At 38.7% G+C, this 18,053-nt stretch overlaps 1 protein-coding gene across 1 annotated transcript in view; it reads right to left on the reverse strand.

The window, feature by feature from the left end:
• Positions 1–18,053, reverse strand: part of cdk15 (cyclin-dependent kinase 15) — a 91,292-nt gene that overhangs the window by 20,091 nt on the left and 53,148 nt on the right. The window contains exon 2 of the mRNA XM_056266922.1: positions 776–807. Coding sequence (XP_056122897.1) covers positions 776–807 — 32 coding nt within the window. The remainder of the gene's footprint in view (positions 1–775; positions 808–18,053) is intronic.

An 18,053-nucleotide genomic window follows, 5' to 3' on the forward strand; every position in this document is an offset into this window, starting at 1 on the left:
CATATGTAAGTGTCCAAATTATTATTTTTTTTGCAGTCATTATGTGTGTTTGAGTGTGTGATTTTCTATGCCCTGGTGAGGCTGGCCATTACATGTAGGCAACTATGGTTGCTGGAGTGTAATCATAGAAAGAGAGAGAGAGAGCATGATGGATGTTTTCTCTGTTCTTTATTGACTTTGGCTATCTGGACTCTGTGCCCAGATGGGACATTCTCGGTTGAGCCAGGAATGAGACACCAATTACTGACAGGAGAAAAGTGTATGCTGTGTGCAGCTACACTGCCTCTCTCTATAATAACATACTAGCTTACTATGTACTAAATTATGTGCAGTATATACTGTATACAGAATTCTGTAATAGTATGTAAAACAACATATTTTGCAATAATAAAACATGCTGCATTGTTGTCACATGTTGATCAAAACAAAATGGTTATTAAGCACCAGTTGGGACAGGGTATATTTGGCTCTACTGTATACTGAATATTTGAGCAAATATAGTAGATATCAGACAGAAAATGTGCATGTACTATATACTGCAGAACTAAGAGTAGAATGGTAGCGTGTCTTTCCAAACATAGCCTATCTCTATCTTTCCCCCAGTAGAGGGCAGTGCTGCATTTCTTTTCCTCAACTCTTTTGTTCTTTTGCCTCTTCTCTCCTCTCTCTCTCTTCCTCCTCCTGTAGGGGGTAATGCTGTATTTCATCTGTCCTGCGTCTGTGGGTGGAGGGATGTTTGTTTGTGCTCATGTAATGTCATATCAAAGGTTCTTACCTCCTCATAGCCCAGATGTCTTTGCTTTAACCCTGTAAAATAAAAAAGAGACGTTTAGATGGACCACAACTATTTAAATGTCAAATACATAGTTTCCACTGTGGTACGCTTCATGTGTGATAAATGGCTTGAATGTTTGTAATGGCTTTATGATATTTTAAGAGCTTTTCATTGAAACTATTATGTCAGAATTTTTATCATATTTTGTTTTTAATTATATTGAATACATTTACATACATTACTTCCATTTAACATATTTTAAAAAGACAACTTTCATTTGATATATGGAAGAACACATAATTCTCAGTATATAACTGTGTGTGTGTGTGTGTGTGTGTGTGTGTGTGTGTGTGTGTGTGTGTGTGTGTGTGTGTGTGTGTGTGGAAAAAAACAGTTATTTCATAATGAGTTTCGCTCCACTTTCAATTCTTTTAATTTACTTCAATGAAAGGTTAGATTTTTGTGTGAATTTTTGAATGAAAGATCAAAATGGATAAATAATGCAATTTATTTTTACTTTGATCATATTTACCAGGGGTGCCAATAATTCTGACCACAACTGTATACTAACACATACTGTGTGTGTGTGTGTGTGTGTGTGTGTGTGTGTTTCTGTGTGTGTGTGTCAGTGTGTGTAATATGTAATGTATTATAATATGGTCCCACTTGTATGGTCCCACAGTGTAACGATAGATGTAATTACAGTAATCAATTGCAAATGTAATTACATGCAGGTTTTTAAAAATGATAAATAAGTAATAATGTAAATATATGTAAATACAAAACATGTACACATTGCATTGTATCAAATCATTAATTTAAATGTTAGTACATAGTAGTTAAAGACACTTAATATAAACTGTCCTATAATGTAATATATAAATTAAATACAAATTAGGTATAAATATAATAATTTTATCATATTTTGTTTTTAATTATATTGAATACATTTACATACATTACTTCCATTTAACATATTTTAAAAAGACAACTTTCATTTGATATATGGAAGAACACATAATTCTCAGTATATAACTGTGTGTGTGTTTGTGTGTGTGTGTGTGTGTGTGTGTGTGTGTGTGTGTATGCGTGCGTGCGTGTGTGTGTGTGTGTGTGTATGTGTGTGTGTGTCTGGGATGAAAAAGCATGTAAAAGGTGAGTCACGCTCAGTGTTTAAGCTCCCGACGGGAGAGGCGAACAGGAGCAGGTGGTTGTGTACAGGGGGTCTGAGATTTACCCTTCACCTTCATTTAAATTTAAACAGCAAATACAACACTAAATGAGATCAGCGAACAGAGAGAGAGAGAAATGGACAAAGACGGGAAGAGAAAGACCCCATGATCACAGTTCAGTGGATGGGTGCTCTGTAAAACAGCCCACGGCTATTAAAACGTCCATTTCGGTGATGTACATTTGAACGGTGTCTCTAAGAGGTGGAGTGCATCTGCTATGTAATGTGTGATTCGATATGTTCTGACAGCCAGTCACAATGAAATGAACTCCATTTAGGCAAAAGATACAGGAAATATAAAAATAAGCCCATCTTTGTAATTTTGAAGGATCAATGTGACTGCAGGAAGACAGTCCTGCCCTAAAAATGTCAGACAACTTTTACCATGTCAAATAACATCTCGGTTCAGAAGAGTGTTTTTAAAGATAACTTTTCTTTAACGCTAGGATGATTTAAAGCCCATATCAGAGACTAATACCAAAAATAGTTATTATGATTTTTATATATCAAAGGCCACCGTAAGTGTTGATTGCATTAATGTTGAGATAACTACATCCCATTAGATGAATGAATTGCAATGCCCCGCATGTTGACCCAGAAGACTGTATGTCTCTGTTGGATTGTTCCAGATCTAATTTGCTAAAACCCCTTTTTGGCACTGCTGCAGGTGTCACCCTGAGGAGCGACTGATGCCATCAGATTAGCATCGTCCTTGACAGGAAAGAAAGGTCATCATAAAGGGCCTTTCAGCTGTGACCAGTCTCCATTAACCATAACCTGCCATGAAACTGATTCATGGAGGTTGTAGGGAGTCCATTTCACATCAAGCATCTCATCAAAAATGTATTTATAAAAAATGCATGCCCAGGGAAGCACTATTTCTCATACTTGATGACAACGCTAATATGGATTAATACATGTATTTAAGACAAGGGGGTAGGAATGCACTGAAAAAATTAAGCCAATATGCCAAGTTATTTGTTGATAACTGATAAATGGCCAATATAAGAACTGTATACTGTTTGGTCTAAAATAAAACAATAAAAACAATAAAATAAATAATAAAATAACCAAAAATATTTTTAAATGCTACAAGTGAATTTAGACAACACAACATTATAATGTACAAAATTAAAAAATGGATAACAATTTCGAGATTTGCTAAAGATTATATTTAAATTACAATTATTCAATTATTAATGTTTTTAAAGATTAACTTTAAGATACCATTAGATGATGCCAAAGGTAATCTAAACGTAAAAATAGAAGAAATGAACATGCACAATTAAATATCAAGTATCAGACGATAACGATATACAGTATATTAAAAACATTTGATGTTTTTAATTGTCAGCTGATAACCAATATCGTACTGATATATTGTGCATCCCTATTTCCAGTAAGAAACCACATAGGACACGCAAGCAACTACCTAGCAACCACCTAGCAACACCCTAACAACCATTCCTGGCTATTTCTCCACCTAGTTTTTAACATAAGAACGGGTACGGCCATTTGTGATTGTATTGCAAACTGGTATTTGTTATCATATTATTTACATTTATTTTCATAATCATAAACAGTTTATAGCAGTAATAGTTTTACCGTTTACTGCACAAAAATGTCACTCACACAGGTTACTGTGGAGATTTCTTATAGAGTATATTTGTGCCTGTCAACCAATGATCTGTGCTGTGAGTTTCTGCTTCCCCCGGAGAATTTATCGCACAGATATTTATGAGTCAGGGTAAGGGAGGGCTCAGAGAGCTCATAACTCATGCTCAGATGCATCAGGGCTTCTCGTTCTCTCTTTTCATCCTCTCATCCATCTCTACACTCCGCCCTTTCTGTCTCTGCACAAGTATGTTTCCTTATTCCATCAAGATCGTTTTCTCCTTCATCACCACTTGACATCCTTTTCTTCCTGTTGCCAATTCACGTTTTCCCTCCTTCCCTCTCTCTCTCTCTCTCTCTCTCTCTCTCTCTCTCTCTCTCTCTCTCTCTCTCTCTCTCTCTCTCTCTCTCTCTCTCTCTCTCTCTCTCTCTTGCTGATCTGTATTCTGTGAGCAATGTGTACAGCCACCCATCACTCACGTGGGCTATCAGAAAAGTGCAGATAAACAAGCTAAACAAGTCAAGTTAAAGACCCCAGTAAATGTCTGTTAGCTTTGATACCATCTATAAGGTAGCGTATATAAATTCAGATATGTGGATTTAAAGTCAGTCACCATGAAATCTAAATTGACAATTCAATTTTCTTTTTTTAAATGGAATATTGAAGTATTTATTATAAATGATTTATCCATGCATATCATTCAAATATGTTTTTATATTAATGCACCCTCGTAATCTTTAATCAAAATATCTTCTCCTCCTCTTGCAGTGACATCTCAAGGTCAAAGTGTCTTTATTAGTAGCTGTGGGTACATTTGTTGTGCAGACAGGAGATTCAACAATCTATAATTAAGACGAAATCATAAAACATCAGAACATGCATTAAAACATATACCATTACAATATATAATATCAAAAAGGTAAAATAAAAATATTAAAAACTCCTAAGAAAAAGGTCATGACAATGTGCCTATACAAACACACACTCACCCACCCCCTCAAAAGCATTAAGTGCCATGCATGGCGAAGTATGTCATTTCATACTTTTTTAATTTAATAATGTAATTGCTGCAGGTATCAAAGTATTCATATCACTTTGTTCTTCACCTAGGGGCCACAAACCAGCAACAGGAACAGAGTAGCTGAAATTCAACATGTAAAAGAAGGGAATCTCTTCTCTGATGATGTGTTTACTGGCGTGAGGGCGGGACAACCTGTCACTCACATGACATCACAGCAATAGCAAACCAAAACCATCCAAACAATTCCCAGACAAAGTCAAGTTCTGCCCAACATTTCTTCTTGTTCGAGAAGCAGTTTTACTCGGATATATGCCACAATAGGGAGAAAAGACAATCGCAACTTCTGTCTGCCGACTTTAAATACATAGACTTTCTCTTCTTGAAAAACAGACCAAAGTATTGATAATCTTGGAACCAACTTTTTTTTTCAATAAAATGTTCTCTAGACTGAAATTTGAGAATGTCTCTCCTGCCTCTGACTAGCAATGAGCATCAAATCATAGTTCATGATTGTGACATATACACAGAAGGCTATTGGCTATTAAAAGACAACCTCTTCAATATGTCCCACCCTAACCCTCACCCTCACGTTGTTCCAGACCTGTATGAGTTTCTTTCTTCTGCTGAACACAAAAGAAGATATTTTAAAGAATGTTGGTAACCAGAAAGTTGACGAAGCCATTGACTTTCATAGTAGGACAAAAATACTATGGAAGTCAATGGCTACCATTAAATGTCTGATTATCAACATTCTTCAAAATATCTTCTTTTGTGTTCAGCAGAAGAAAGAAACTCATACAGGATTGGAACAACTTGAGGGTGAGTAATTTTTTTTTTAAACTATTCCTTTAAGTCAAGTCAAATTTATTTGTATAGACCTTTTTTTATTATAATTCTTTTAAAGCAGTTTTACAGAAAATAATGATAAATATAGCTGCGAGCAGCGATTACGGGCCCAAGCCGGTGGCACCGCAACCCCGGTGCCTTTAGTTACCTAAAGGCACCGGGGTGGCGGTACCACCGGCTTTGGCCCTTCATCGCTGCTCGCAGCTATATTTATATATATATATATATATATATATATATATATATATAAAGCCGGTGGCACCGCCACCCTGGTGCCTTTAGGGTTATTGTGCACGACGTGCAAAAACGTAACCCTGCTTTGACTGTCGAAAAGAAGTGTGCTGTAGAGCTTGTATCAGTGTGGGCTCTGCAAAAGTGTGCATTGAGGGCACATATCAACCACAAAGTATGCGAGAGCAACCTTCTGAAAGGTCAGGTCTACATCCAGGTCTACATCTGCCGTGTGTTTATGTAGCCGGTTCGGGCTCGCGTGTCTCTGCTATTACGACTCGGCTACCCCTCTGCGTTGTGTTGTGTTGTGTGATGAATAAAGACTGGAGTCGAATCGCTGGTTCAGAGGTTCTTTATCTGCATGAGTTGAAAAATGCAGTAATTATTTGTTGCATTCAATGTAGTGTGTTTTTAATCAGCCCTCTCCTCGCTCCGCTCAGACCTCCCGCGGACTGAAGCGAGCTCACATTGTACAATCTCATTTACAGTCATAAAGAATAAAAAGAAAATAGTAATAATTAATATCACATCAGATGTATCAACAATATACAATATATATATATCTATATATATATATATATATATATATATATATATACATCTCTGAACATACATTGACACTCATCAAACTCATAAAATATACATCTTTAAATCACCCATATTCCAGCATTTTATATAACCAATACGGTTGAACACAAAGAAATCACAAAAACAATTTATAACCATACCTGCATGAGTTGAAAAATGCAGTAATTATTTGTTGCATTCAATGTAGTGTGTTTTTAATCAGCCCTCTCCTGTCAAACATTTGAACATAGAAAAGATATCAGCAGACACGCTTCACAGGCCTACTTTCACACTAACATACTAACAGCGTGATACTGCATTCACTCGGTTAAACTTTCACTTATGCAGGAAAAACAGCTTAACAAGGAAAAATCACATACTTGTACATACTCCTTAACATTTTAACGAAATCAAATCACATTTTATTAGGGATTATTTTCACTTATAACACTCTTTTGAACAGGAGTGCACACATTACATACCTCGCTCCGCTCAGACCTCCCGCGGACTGAAGCGAGAGCGCGCGCAACGCGACAATGACGTCACAACTGCGACGAACGCAAACCTCATAGATATATATATATAAATTAATTCTTTTCTTTTCTTACATATATATCTAACAGAAAAATTTGGATTTTGTGTGAATTTAAAATTAAAACAAGTTATAATTAATACCCGTTACATTCACCCCCTTCTGAATTCACCAAAATCCCAAAGACTCAACCAACTTCACTCATACACTTGACTGAGGTCTCCAAAATGTCTCTACCCATTTCAGCCTGAAATTGCTACCTTCTTAAAAGGTTGAGAGAAATTCAAGGGTGATCAGGCCTTAAAAAACTCCCAGAATAAAATGATGCCTTTTACACCACACCAGGTTTCAAACCATAAATCCAAGTCAAATGTATAGCATCTATATCACATCAAATGCATTACTCTACAGTCACAGGGATAAGACTCGAGTGTATCAGAGAATATGAACTTAGACTATAGAATAACTCTTAAAACAAGGTGAGTAGTGACTGGGACTTTCTACCCAATGTGTTTGTAAGTGATTTAATATTTAACTGTCTTTGTGCCATAGATTCAATAAGACGATTGACCTTCTTAACCACTCTTCCAGCACGTGTAACTCGTTCTTGAGTATGCTCTACACCCTGAGTGTCTTGGTCTCTAGTCTCTGAACTAGGCTGTTCTGTATTGGACATCTCTCTTTCCTCCACTATGGGATTGTCTCTTTCCTCCACTATGGGGTTGTCTCTTTCCTCCACCATGGGATTGTCTCTTTCCTCCACTATGGGATTGTCTCTGTCACAATCAAGACTAAAACAGTCTGTCTGATCATTAAAAGGCTCTGTAAAATGCCTGCCATCATCACAAAGCTTCTCAGGACAATCACCATCTTGACTCAGCTGTTCACCCTCAGTATAGAACTGCACAGATCCAGTTTCACTTTGTGAGCTTTGACCCAAGAAATGTTCTGTTCCGTCTAATACCCAGAGGCTTGTCCGTCTCTCTGAACTTTCACTTTCCAAGGAATCTGCAGAATCCTGGAGCTGCGGATGAGCAACTGACTCCCCATCATCATCACAGTCATTGAGATACGGGTTACTGGCTCTTCCAAGTTCCGTCTGAATGGGTAAGAAGCTGATATTCAACAAAAGATTGCGATGTACAACTCTCTTAGCTCCTTTTTCATCCTGTACCATGTAGGTATGTGTCTGGGGATTCCGGTTGATGACAACATACAGGGTTGACTCCCACTTGTCGGCAAGTTTTCTCCTTCCCCTCTCTCCCTTATTAGCAATCAGCACACGATCTCCAACACTTAGGTGAGTGCCTTTTACTCTCTTGTTATATCCCTGAGCTTGTTTTTTCTGTTCTTTGACAGCATGCTGTTGCGCAATAGTTGCTGCTTCATGGAGATGAGAGATTAGTGTCTTGGCGTGACTACTATAATCAACCACCACAGGATCTCGGAGTACCTGTTTGAACATCACGTCTACCGGAAGTCTCGGCACACGGCCAAACATGAGATAAAAAGGTGAGAAACCTGTTGTTTCATGCACAGTGGCATTATAAGCAAATGTTAGAGTCTGAATTTGTTGCGGCCACTGATGTTTAGCATTGAGGGGCAAAGAACGCAACATAGCTCCTAGAGTCCTGTTAAATCGTTCAGTTCCACCATTGCCCATTGGATGATATGCTGTGGTATGCGACTTAGCAACTCCTGACAATTTTAATAGCTCTGCGATCAAACCACTCTCAAAATTAGCGCCCTGATCAGTGTGTATACGCTCAGGAAAGCCATAGACGCAGAAAACGTGATCCCACAGCTTTCTGGCAACTTGCTTAGCCGTCTGATTTGCACATGGAAATGCGTGAGCTAATTTTGTAAAGTGGTCCGTGACCACCAACACATCAACAGAGTTCTGCCTAGAGTCTTCTGCGCTCCAGAAATCCAAACATACCAATTCCATGGGTGCTGAAGTTCTGATACTCTCCAACGGGGCTCTAGCGGATGGCTCAGGCGTTTTAGCGAGGATGCATCTTTGACAACATTTAACATAAGACTTGATGTCCTGCTCCATCTTAGGCCAGTAAAATCGTTGCCTCGCTAAATGAAGCGTTCTTGCCTGCCCTTGATGTCCAGCGAGGTCATGAATGCCACTCAGCGCTTTGGCTCTAAGACTCTGAGGGAGCACAAATTGATGTCTTCTGTGCTTACTCAACGGGTCCTTGCTCACTCGATAAAGTATGCCATCCAGGAAGGTAAGTCTCTCCCATTGTTTACTGAGAGAAAGTGCACTTGGATTGAGGTTTGCTTTCTCACGTCTGGAAGGTCTTCTCCTGCGAGTCACAAAAGGAGCGACCACAGATATGGTAGGATCCTGTTCCTGTCTTTGTTGAAGTTCTAATAGCGAGAGTTCAGGTAATGTGTCCAGACTTGATGGTACAAACTGTTGAACAGACTGGATCAACTGCACTGCCCTAGACTCTGCTGCCCGTTCCCAGTTGTCATGAGCTTCACAAATGGCATGAACGTCGCCAACACTGCATGTACCTGGGCTAATCACTGGAAAGATCTCTCCTGGGTCAGTCTCCGACCCTTGCCGCTGACATTGAACTTTTAGTCGGAAAGTATCCTGAATCCCTTCCTCACTAATACCCTCAGCTTCAGACAACAAACTCTCATATTGTTCATTGAGCAGCCTATGGCCAATTGTCTTTGAAAAGGGGTCTCGACTGAGAGCATCAGCCACAATGTTCTTGCTGCCTGCTATGTGGCGTATCTCAAAGGTATAAGGTGCGAGCTTCGCGACCCATCGCTGTTCACAGGCATCAAGCTTCGGTTTAGTCATTATATATGTCAGAGGATTGTTATCCGTCCAGACAGAGAATGTGTGGCCTTTAAGCCAATGGCTAAACTTTTCACAGACGCTCCACTTGAGGGCCAAGAATTCTAGACGGTGAGCTGGATATCGCCTCTGCGAAGCACTGAGTGTTTTACTTGCAAAAGCGATGGGCCTTGCTTTGTCCTCGCCCAGGGGTATTTGAGACAATACCGCCCCTAAACCATCTAAAGAGGCATCTATGGACAGAATCAGGGGCCTTGAGAAATCAGGATGTGCCAGGACTGCGCAGTTCAACAGCTTCTCCTTTAGATCGCTGAAACTTGCATCACACTCGAGTGTCCAGTCGGAGGGCTTTAGTTTTCTGAAAGTACCAGCCTTTCTTGTGACATTTCCTCTACCCTTTCTCTTCTGTCCAGCAGTGAGGGCAAACAATGGTCTGGCAATGGCAGAGCAATTAGATATGAAATGTTGATAATAAAAGACCATACCCAGGAAAGACTTTACTCTTTTCACAGAAGGAGTGACTCCGTCATCCTCCATAAGATCATCTTTGGTCATGCGGGAAATCACACCCACCTTTTCTGGGTCCACAGCAACCCCACCCCCTTCGATGATGTGTCCCAAAAATCTCACAGAAGTGCGCATAAGATGACACTTTTTCGGGCTCAGCTTCAGATTATGTTGGCGGAGTCTCTGGAATACCACGTCAAGCCTACTTAAGGCCTCCTTCTCAGTGGCTGCAATTACCAGCAAGTCATCCAAGTAACACAATAGCTGGGTGAAGTTCATGTCACCAAATATACTCAGCATCATTCGCATAAACGAAGCCGGACTATTGCACAGACCTTGTGGCATACGATTGTACTCATGCAATCCAAGTGGTGTGGTGAATGCTGTGTATTTTTTATCCTCCTCATGCATGGGAATGTTATAGAAGCCAGAGGTTAAGTCCATAGTACTAAAATAGACATTTCCGCCCAGAGCTGCCAGACAATCTGATTGATGCGGGAGTGGGTGCGCGTCTTTTAGAGTCCTGGCGTTGAGCAACCTAAAGTCAGTGCAAATTCTCAGACTGCCATCCTTTTTCCATACCATGACCAATGGTGATGCAAATTCACTGATGGATTTCCTTATTATGCCTTGATTCTCCATCTCCGTCAAGACCTGCCTCAGGTTTTGGTAATGAGCTGGTGGAACTCTCCGGTAAGGAAGGCGGAATGGTCGTTCATCCATCAAGCGGATACGATGAGAGAAGCCCTTCGCCTCACCACAATCTAATGCATGTTTTGAAAAAATGTCATTATAGCTAACTAAAAGCTGAACTAACTCTCTTTTGGTAGAATGACTGATTTGGCACGAACTGAGGTCTATATCTTTCAAACCAACTTCTGCAAGTTGCTTCCCAAAATCTTCACTGTCTGCTTCTAGATAACTGATTACTTGTTCACTAGCCTCAACATGACTGGAGTTCTGGAAAACTGTAAAATCTTCAGCAGCGATACAGGGCGATACATCAGCTAACTTGCAATTCCTCTTCAAAGTCACAGGGCGATCAGAAAGATTCACTATCTTCATGGGGACGTATCTGTCACCCCACATAGGTGTAACCACCCGACCAACCAGAATATTTCGCGGCACGGATCTTGAAGATGTAGGTTCAACAATCACTGTGCTTCCGGGGGACATAGGGGTGTTGGTCGGCAGCCTGCCCCATACAAGATGTTCATGTCTAGCCAAAAGTGTTACAGCTTGTGTCAGCTTCACAGTCCCGATCTTGTTAGGAGTATCGACACCCTGCCATCTTGTCAACCCTGCCATCATATCAAGAAATTGAGAAGCGTCAGGAGACAACGACATATCACAGGCCTGAGTGGTCACCTTCCAATAGTCGTCACTGCTCTTCATTTCATGCATGAGATACTTTATGACGTTAGATCCGAGAATGAGGTCATCTTTCTGCCCTGGGACCACAAGAATGGGAACGAAACACTGCACACCGTACACTTCTATCTCCACCTCATACACACATTTAGGATGAGTCTGATGACCCCCACAGCCAATCAGAATGACTTGCTCCTTTAACTGCTTGCCTGTAGTAATTACATTTTCTTCAATCATCTTAGATACTGTTGCTTCGTTTACTGTACAAGCCATGGAGCCGGAGTCTAACATTCCCTTGACTCTGAATGTCTTATTCACGATTACTGGAGCATAAAATAGTTCACTAAATAGTTCAATTCTTTGTGAATTCTGCAGAACTACTTGAACACCTTCTGATTGAGATGTGTGCTCATACCACTGCTCCCAATCATCATCATCTTTTTCGTTGAGGGTTTGATTTTGTTCACCCGCACATTCCCTCTCCATATGCAGGCTTGTTAGTTTAACGGTGGTTGTTCCTGGCTTGAATGCATACCAGGACCACTGGCTCCAGATCCTGCCTTACGACACTCTCTCTTCCAATGTCCTGCTTTGAAGCAATACAAACACAACCCATCTCGCCTGCAATGCATGGTAGTAGAGTGGTCAGTCGCTTTGCAAACTTTGCATGGCTTTCGGAAAGACTGGAATCCGCTTGACATGTATGGTGCCTTAACTGCTGCTTGATGGTTCTGCTTTAACACACGATCAAGTTGAGCTATGAGACTCTGGATGCTGATATCATCAGACGATGTGCCAACATCACTCACAGCGTCCATTTGGCTTTGTGGTCTCATTGAAGCACCCACCAGAGTTGATTCATCAATTGCAGCAGCCTGGACGTTTGTAGAAGCATATCTCTCAGCACCTGAACGTTTCGATCTGGCTCGTTGCTGCTGAATCTTCAGTTGTGTCTGGTGATCATCGAGGCGTTCCTGAATTTCACTAGCTTTCCACTTGTCAGCAGTTTTGAACTTGAGCACTGCAGAAAGAGCTGAGTCTGGGCAGTGCTTAACGAACATCATGGTTACCTCTTTACTTGGATCTTCAAGGTTGCGTCCCTGCCTCTTCAAGCACTCCTCTGCCACGTCAACAGCTTTATTCAAGCGAATCCAGTAATCCATCGCGTTTTCTCCCACTGTGGGTAGGGTGTTGTAGAAGTCAGCGAGTGGCATTGAAGAATACGTCAGTTCACTAAAGTGTTGCTTTAGGATATCAATAATAACTCTTGGGTCTTCACCAGATTTTAATGATGGGTTACTGCGTAATGTGATTTTGATTATGTCTCTCGCTCTCCCTCCAAGTCTTGACATAATTTCCTGAGCCTGTTCTCCTGTCGGCACACCTCTCTTTCTTAAATAGAGGTCAATCTGCTCTTCCCACTCGTGGATAGAAAGTTTATCTGTGCTATCGCCACGAAAGCTTGGTGGCTCTTTCACATCAGATTGCATCACCAATTTTACACCAGTCATGGTTAGTGAATGAGGATCAGCAGAAAGTGGTCCTAACCCTACATTTTGGCTGCTAGTCATTCTCTCCTCATTCTCACTTCCCTTCTTTAGCTGTGCTGAAATGGACTGTCCTATTTCATGTGCTAACTGTGTAATGAGGTTGCTTAAATCAGTGGAAGTTGTTTCTGACTTGGGAGCCTGTCTATCAGTTTGTATGCGTGTGGAGCAAAACACTGGAGAGTCAGCGATACCTGCGGCTCCAGGAGTGTGAGCCATATCCCTAAAGAACTGCCCTCTCCCCCCACCAATGTATACTTCATCTTGCATATCTTCCACAACATAAGTATAAGACATTGTTACAAAAACAGTTAAAACAATATGACAATGAAAGTTTTTTTTTTTTTTTTTTTTTTTTTTTTTTTTTTTTTTGGTATTGTAATACTCAGTCTTTGTACCTCTCTCTCCAGCAGATTAGACAGGAAAAGAAGAATTCAACTCAGTCCAAAAACGAAATATGTTGTACTCAGCAACGACCGGCGGTCAATCTGACGTCGATCCTTCTGGGAATCCGGGTCACGGCACCAATGTAGCCGGTTCGGGCTCGCGTGTCTCTGCTATTACGACTCGGCTACCCCTCTGCGTTGTGTTGTGTTGTGTGATGAATAAAGACTGGAGTCGAATCGCTGGTTCAGAGGTTCTTTATCTGCATGAGTTGAAAAATGCAGTAATTATTTGTTGCATTCAATGTAGTGTGTTTTTAATCAGCCCTCTCCTCGCTCCGCTCAGACCTCCCGCGGACTGAAGCGAGCTCACATTGTACAATCTCATTTACAGTCATAAAGAATAAAAAGAAAATAGTAATAATTAATATCACATCAGATGTATCAACAATATACAATATATATATATCTATATATATATATATATATATATATATATATATACATCTCTGAACATACATTGACACTCATCAAACTCATAAAATATACATCTTTAAATCACCCATATTCCAGCATTTTATATAACCAATACGGTTGAACACAAAGAAATCACAAAAACAATTTATAACCATACCTGCATGAGTTGAAAAATGCAGTAATTATTTGTTGCATTCAATGTAGTGTGTTTTTAATCAGCCCTCTCCTGTCAAACATTTGAACATAGAAAAGATATCAGCAGACACGCTTCACAGGCCTACTTTCACACTAACATACTAACAGCGTGATACTGCATTCACTCGGTTAAACTTTCACTTATGCAGGAAAAACAGCTTAACAAGGAAAAATCACATACTTGTACATACTCCTTAACATTTTAACGAAATCAAATCACATTTTATTAGGGATTATTTTCACTTATAACACTCTTTTGAACAGGAGTGCACACATTACATACCTCGCTCCGCTCAGACCTCCCGCGGACTGAAGCGAGAGCGCGCGCAACGCGACAATGACGTCACAACTGCGACGAACGCAAACCTCATAGATATATATATATAAATTAATTCTTTTCTTTTCTTACATATATATCTAACAGAAAAATTTGGATTTTGTGTGAATTTAAAATTAAAACAAGTTATAATTAATACCCGTTACATTTACATCATAGTAGTGAAGTTTGAAGCAATCAGGTGATTTCAAAGCTTTTTGAAAGTGACAGAATTCCTGCTGCCAGTTGGTGGCACTATAACCGGGGTGGCGGTGCCGCCGGCTTTGGCCCTTTCATCGCTGCTCGCAGCTATATTTATATATATACACACACAAACACACACACACACACACACACATATATATATATATATATATATATATACATAAATATATATATATTGTTTTTTTAAGAGACAAGACAGAATATTACTTGCCTGATCTGATTAGAAAAATAGTGTTTGTGTGTGTGTGTGTGTGTGTGTGTGTGTGTGTGTTTGTGTGTGTGTGTGTGTGTGTGGCGTAATTGAACAATGTAGACATAAAAACATACTCCGTCCTTTTGTTCATACAGGACATTATTCAAACTGCAAAGTGTTTACTTATATTTGTGTACACTTGCAATAAAACACAACATTGTGCTTTTGTCAAGCTATAAACTCTTGTCAAACTGTAAACTACAACTGTCACCCAACCAAAATCTCTTACACACACACACACAGTTTAAAAGCAAAAAATATCAAACAATCCTATTTAAAAACAGTCTGTGGGAGCCATCTTTTGGACATTCATCATATCGCATTGGTTTTCATTTCTTGTCATCAAACAGAGCCCTAATCTGTTTATTTTTTCAGTTACACATTCTACATTGATTAAAAAAGAAAAATCAAATGTGTTTTTATTTTATACAGAAATAAATAATCTATCATTCAGATGAGAATAAAGTTAGTGTTAGTTCAAATTTTAAGGAAAACAAATATATGATCTGAAATATAGCACATTCATTTAAAATTCATTCAGGTTCAATTACCAAACATACAATCTTAATGTAATTTAAAGCAAACAATACATTTAAAATATATGGGTTGTATGACTATTTTTTAATATAAAAAGATATATATCCAAAAAGACAAGGCCTAAAGTTTAACAAGGGTTAAACTCTTATCACTGTAACAGACACAATCACACACACAATCACACACACACACACACAAGTCAAATCACTTACATTTTACATGCAATATTGACTTTTTTTCTGTTTCAGCAGCGAAAATAGTTAAACAAAGATCACAGCAGAACCATCGCGCATCTCACAGCAACGCGTTCTCATTACTGAATGATTCAGCATTTTGAACGAATCGGTTGACTCAAAGATTCAATGACCAATCAATCCATAAACATCTATCTCATTCATGAATGACTCAGTCGTTCAAACGAATGAATCAATGACTCGCTCATTAAGACGGTCGCCTGGCGACACCTAATGACGGTTTAGTGTTATGTTTAAAAGTATCATTCTTTCCAACGATTGTTAATTAACTCATATTTGAAACATAAGCTATATTTATATATATACATACATATACACACACATACACAAAAATAAAATAAAAACACATTTGAAACGTGTTTGCTTACTAAATTGTGAGCTGAACGAAAGTTGCAGCAAATATCAGCAACAGGAGTCAAATTTCATTAATCACGAGAGTGAAGAGCTGACTGAAAAGATGATGACGGAATAGGCTATTTTATGTAAAAACGCCTATTTAAGCGAATCTGTCATTGTACTCTTTTATTGTTGTGTTTTCCGTGAAAAATAATAGACTATTGAACTCACAATTCAAGCAATCGGCCCCCGAAATTGCACTAATTTTAGTGACACTAAAAAGTATGCGGCTGCACTGGCATTCATAACGGTGCGCGTCCATGGCGACGAGCGAGCAGAACAGAGCGAACGTTTAGTTAATTTCTACTTCCATAGGAATTCATTCGAGCGCCACCATTTCAATGTCCGTGCGGACGTCCATATTATACTTTCGCTTTCAAGTTAGTGTTTTTAAACCCCCCAGCGGGAGGTTTACACAATTGGTTTACACAATCACACGTTGATTAACCGGTGGGAAAATATTCCCATAGTAACATCCCTAATATATAAATATATAAATTCAATAGGCCTACCTGATTTTGAACACAAGAGGGCAGTATAGCACTATATATGATTTGGATTATTATTATTTTTGACTAAACAACCATTCTGGCTGTTTTTAAACTTAAAAATAATTCTTAAATTGAAAAAAAGGAATAAAATGGGTTTAGTTCTAATATTTGTATAATTTTATATAAAAATAAATGGTGTATAATTACATTTTAGAAAGATATGAGACATGCCCTGATTCTTTTTTTGACATTATTGTCCTCGATCAGAGCCCTAATCTGTTTATTTTTTCAGTTACACATTCTACATTGATTAAAAAAGAAAAATCAAATGTGTTTTTATTTTATACAGAAATAAATAATCTATCATTCAGATGAGAATAAAGTTAGTGTTAGTTCAAATTTTAAGGAAAACAAATATATGATCTGAAATATAGCACATTCATTTATAATTCATTCAGGTTCAATTACCAAACATACAAATCTCAATGTAATTTAAAGCAAACAATACATTTAAAATACATGGGTTGTATGCTATTTTTTTTATATAAAAAGATATATATCCAAAAAGACAAGGCCTAAACTTTAACAAGGGTTAAACAATCACTGTAACAGACACAATCACACACACACACACACACACACACACACACACACACACACACACACACACACACACGTCAAATCACTTACATTTTAGATGCAATATTGACTTTTTTTTCTGTTTCAGCAGCGAAAATAGTTAAACAAAGATCACAGCAGAACCATCGAGCATCTCACAGCAACGCGTTCTCATTACTGAATGATTCAGCATTTTGAACGAATCGGTTGACTCAAAGATTCAACGACCAATCCATAATCTGTCTCATTCATGAATGACTCAGCCGTTCGAACGAATCGTTTGAACGAATGAATCAATGACTCGCTCATTAAGACGGTCGCCTGGCGACACCTAATGACGGTTTAGTGATATTAAAAGTATCATTCTTTCCAACGATTGTTAATTAACTCATATTTGAAACATAAGCTATATATATATATATATATATATATATATATATATATATATATACACACATATATATACACACACATATATATACACAAAAATAAAATAAAAACACATTTGAAGCGTGTTTGCTTACTAAATTGTGAGCGGAACGAAAGTTGCAGCAAATATCAGCAACAGGAGTCAAATTTCATTAATCACGAGAGTGAAGAGCTGACTGAAAAGATGATGACGGAATAGGCTATTTTATGTAAAAGCCCCTATTTAAGCGAATCTATCATTGTACTCTTTTGTTGTTGTGTTTTCCGTGAAAAATAATAGACTATTGAACTCACAATTCAAGCAATCGGCCCCGTTATTGCACTAATTTTAAAGTGACACTAAAAAGTATGCGGCTGCACTGGCATTCATAATGGTGCGCGTCCATGGCGACGAGCGAGCAGAACAGAG

Source organism: Rhinichthys klamathensis, unplaced genomic scaffold (assembly GCF_029890125.1).
Source record: "Rhinichthys klamathensis goyatoka isolate OS25496 unplaced genomic scaffold, OSU_Roscu_1.1 h1tg000254l_1, whole genome shotgun sequence".
NCBI lineage: Eukaryota > Metazoa > Chordata > Actinopteri > Cypriniformes > Leuciscidae > Rhinichthys > Rhinichthys klamathensis.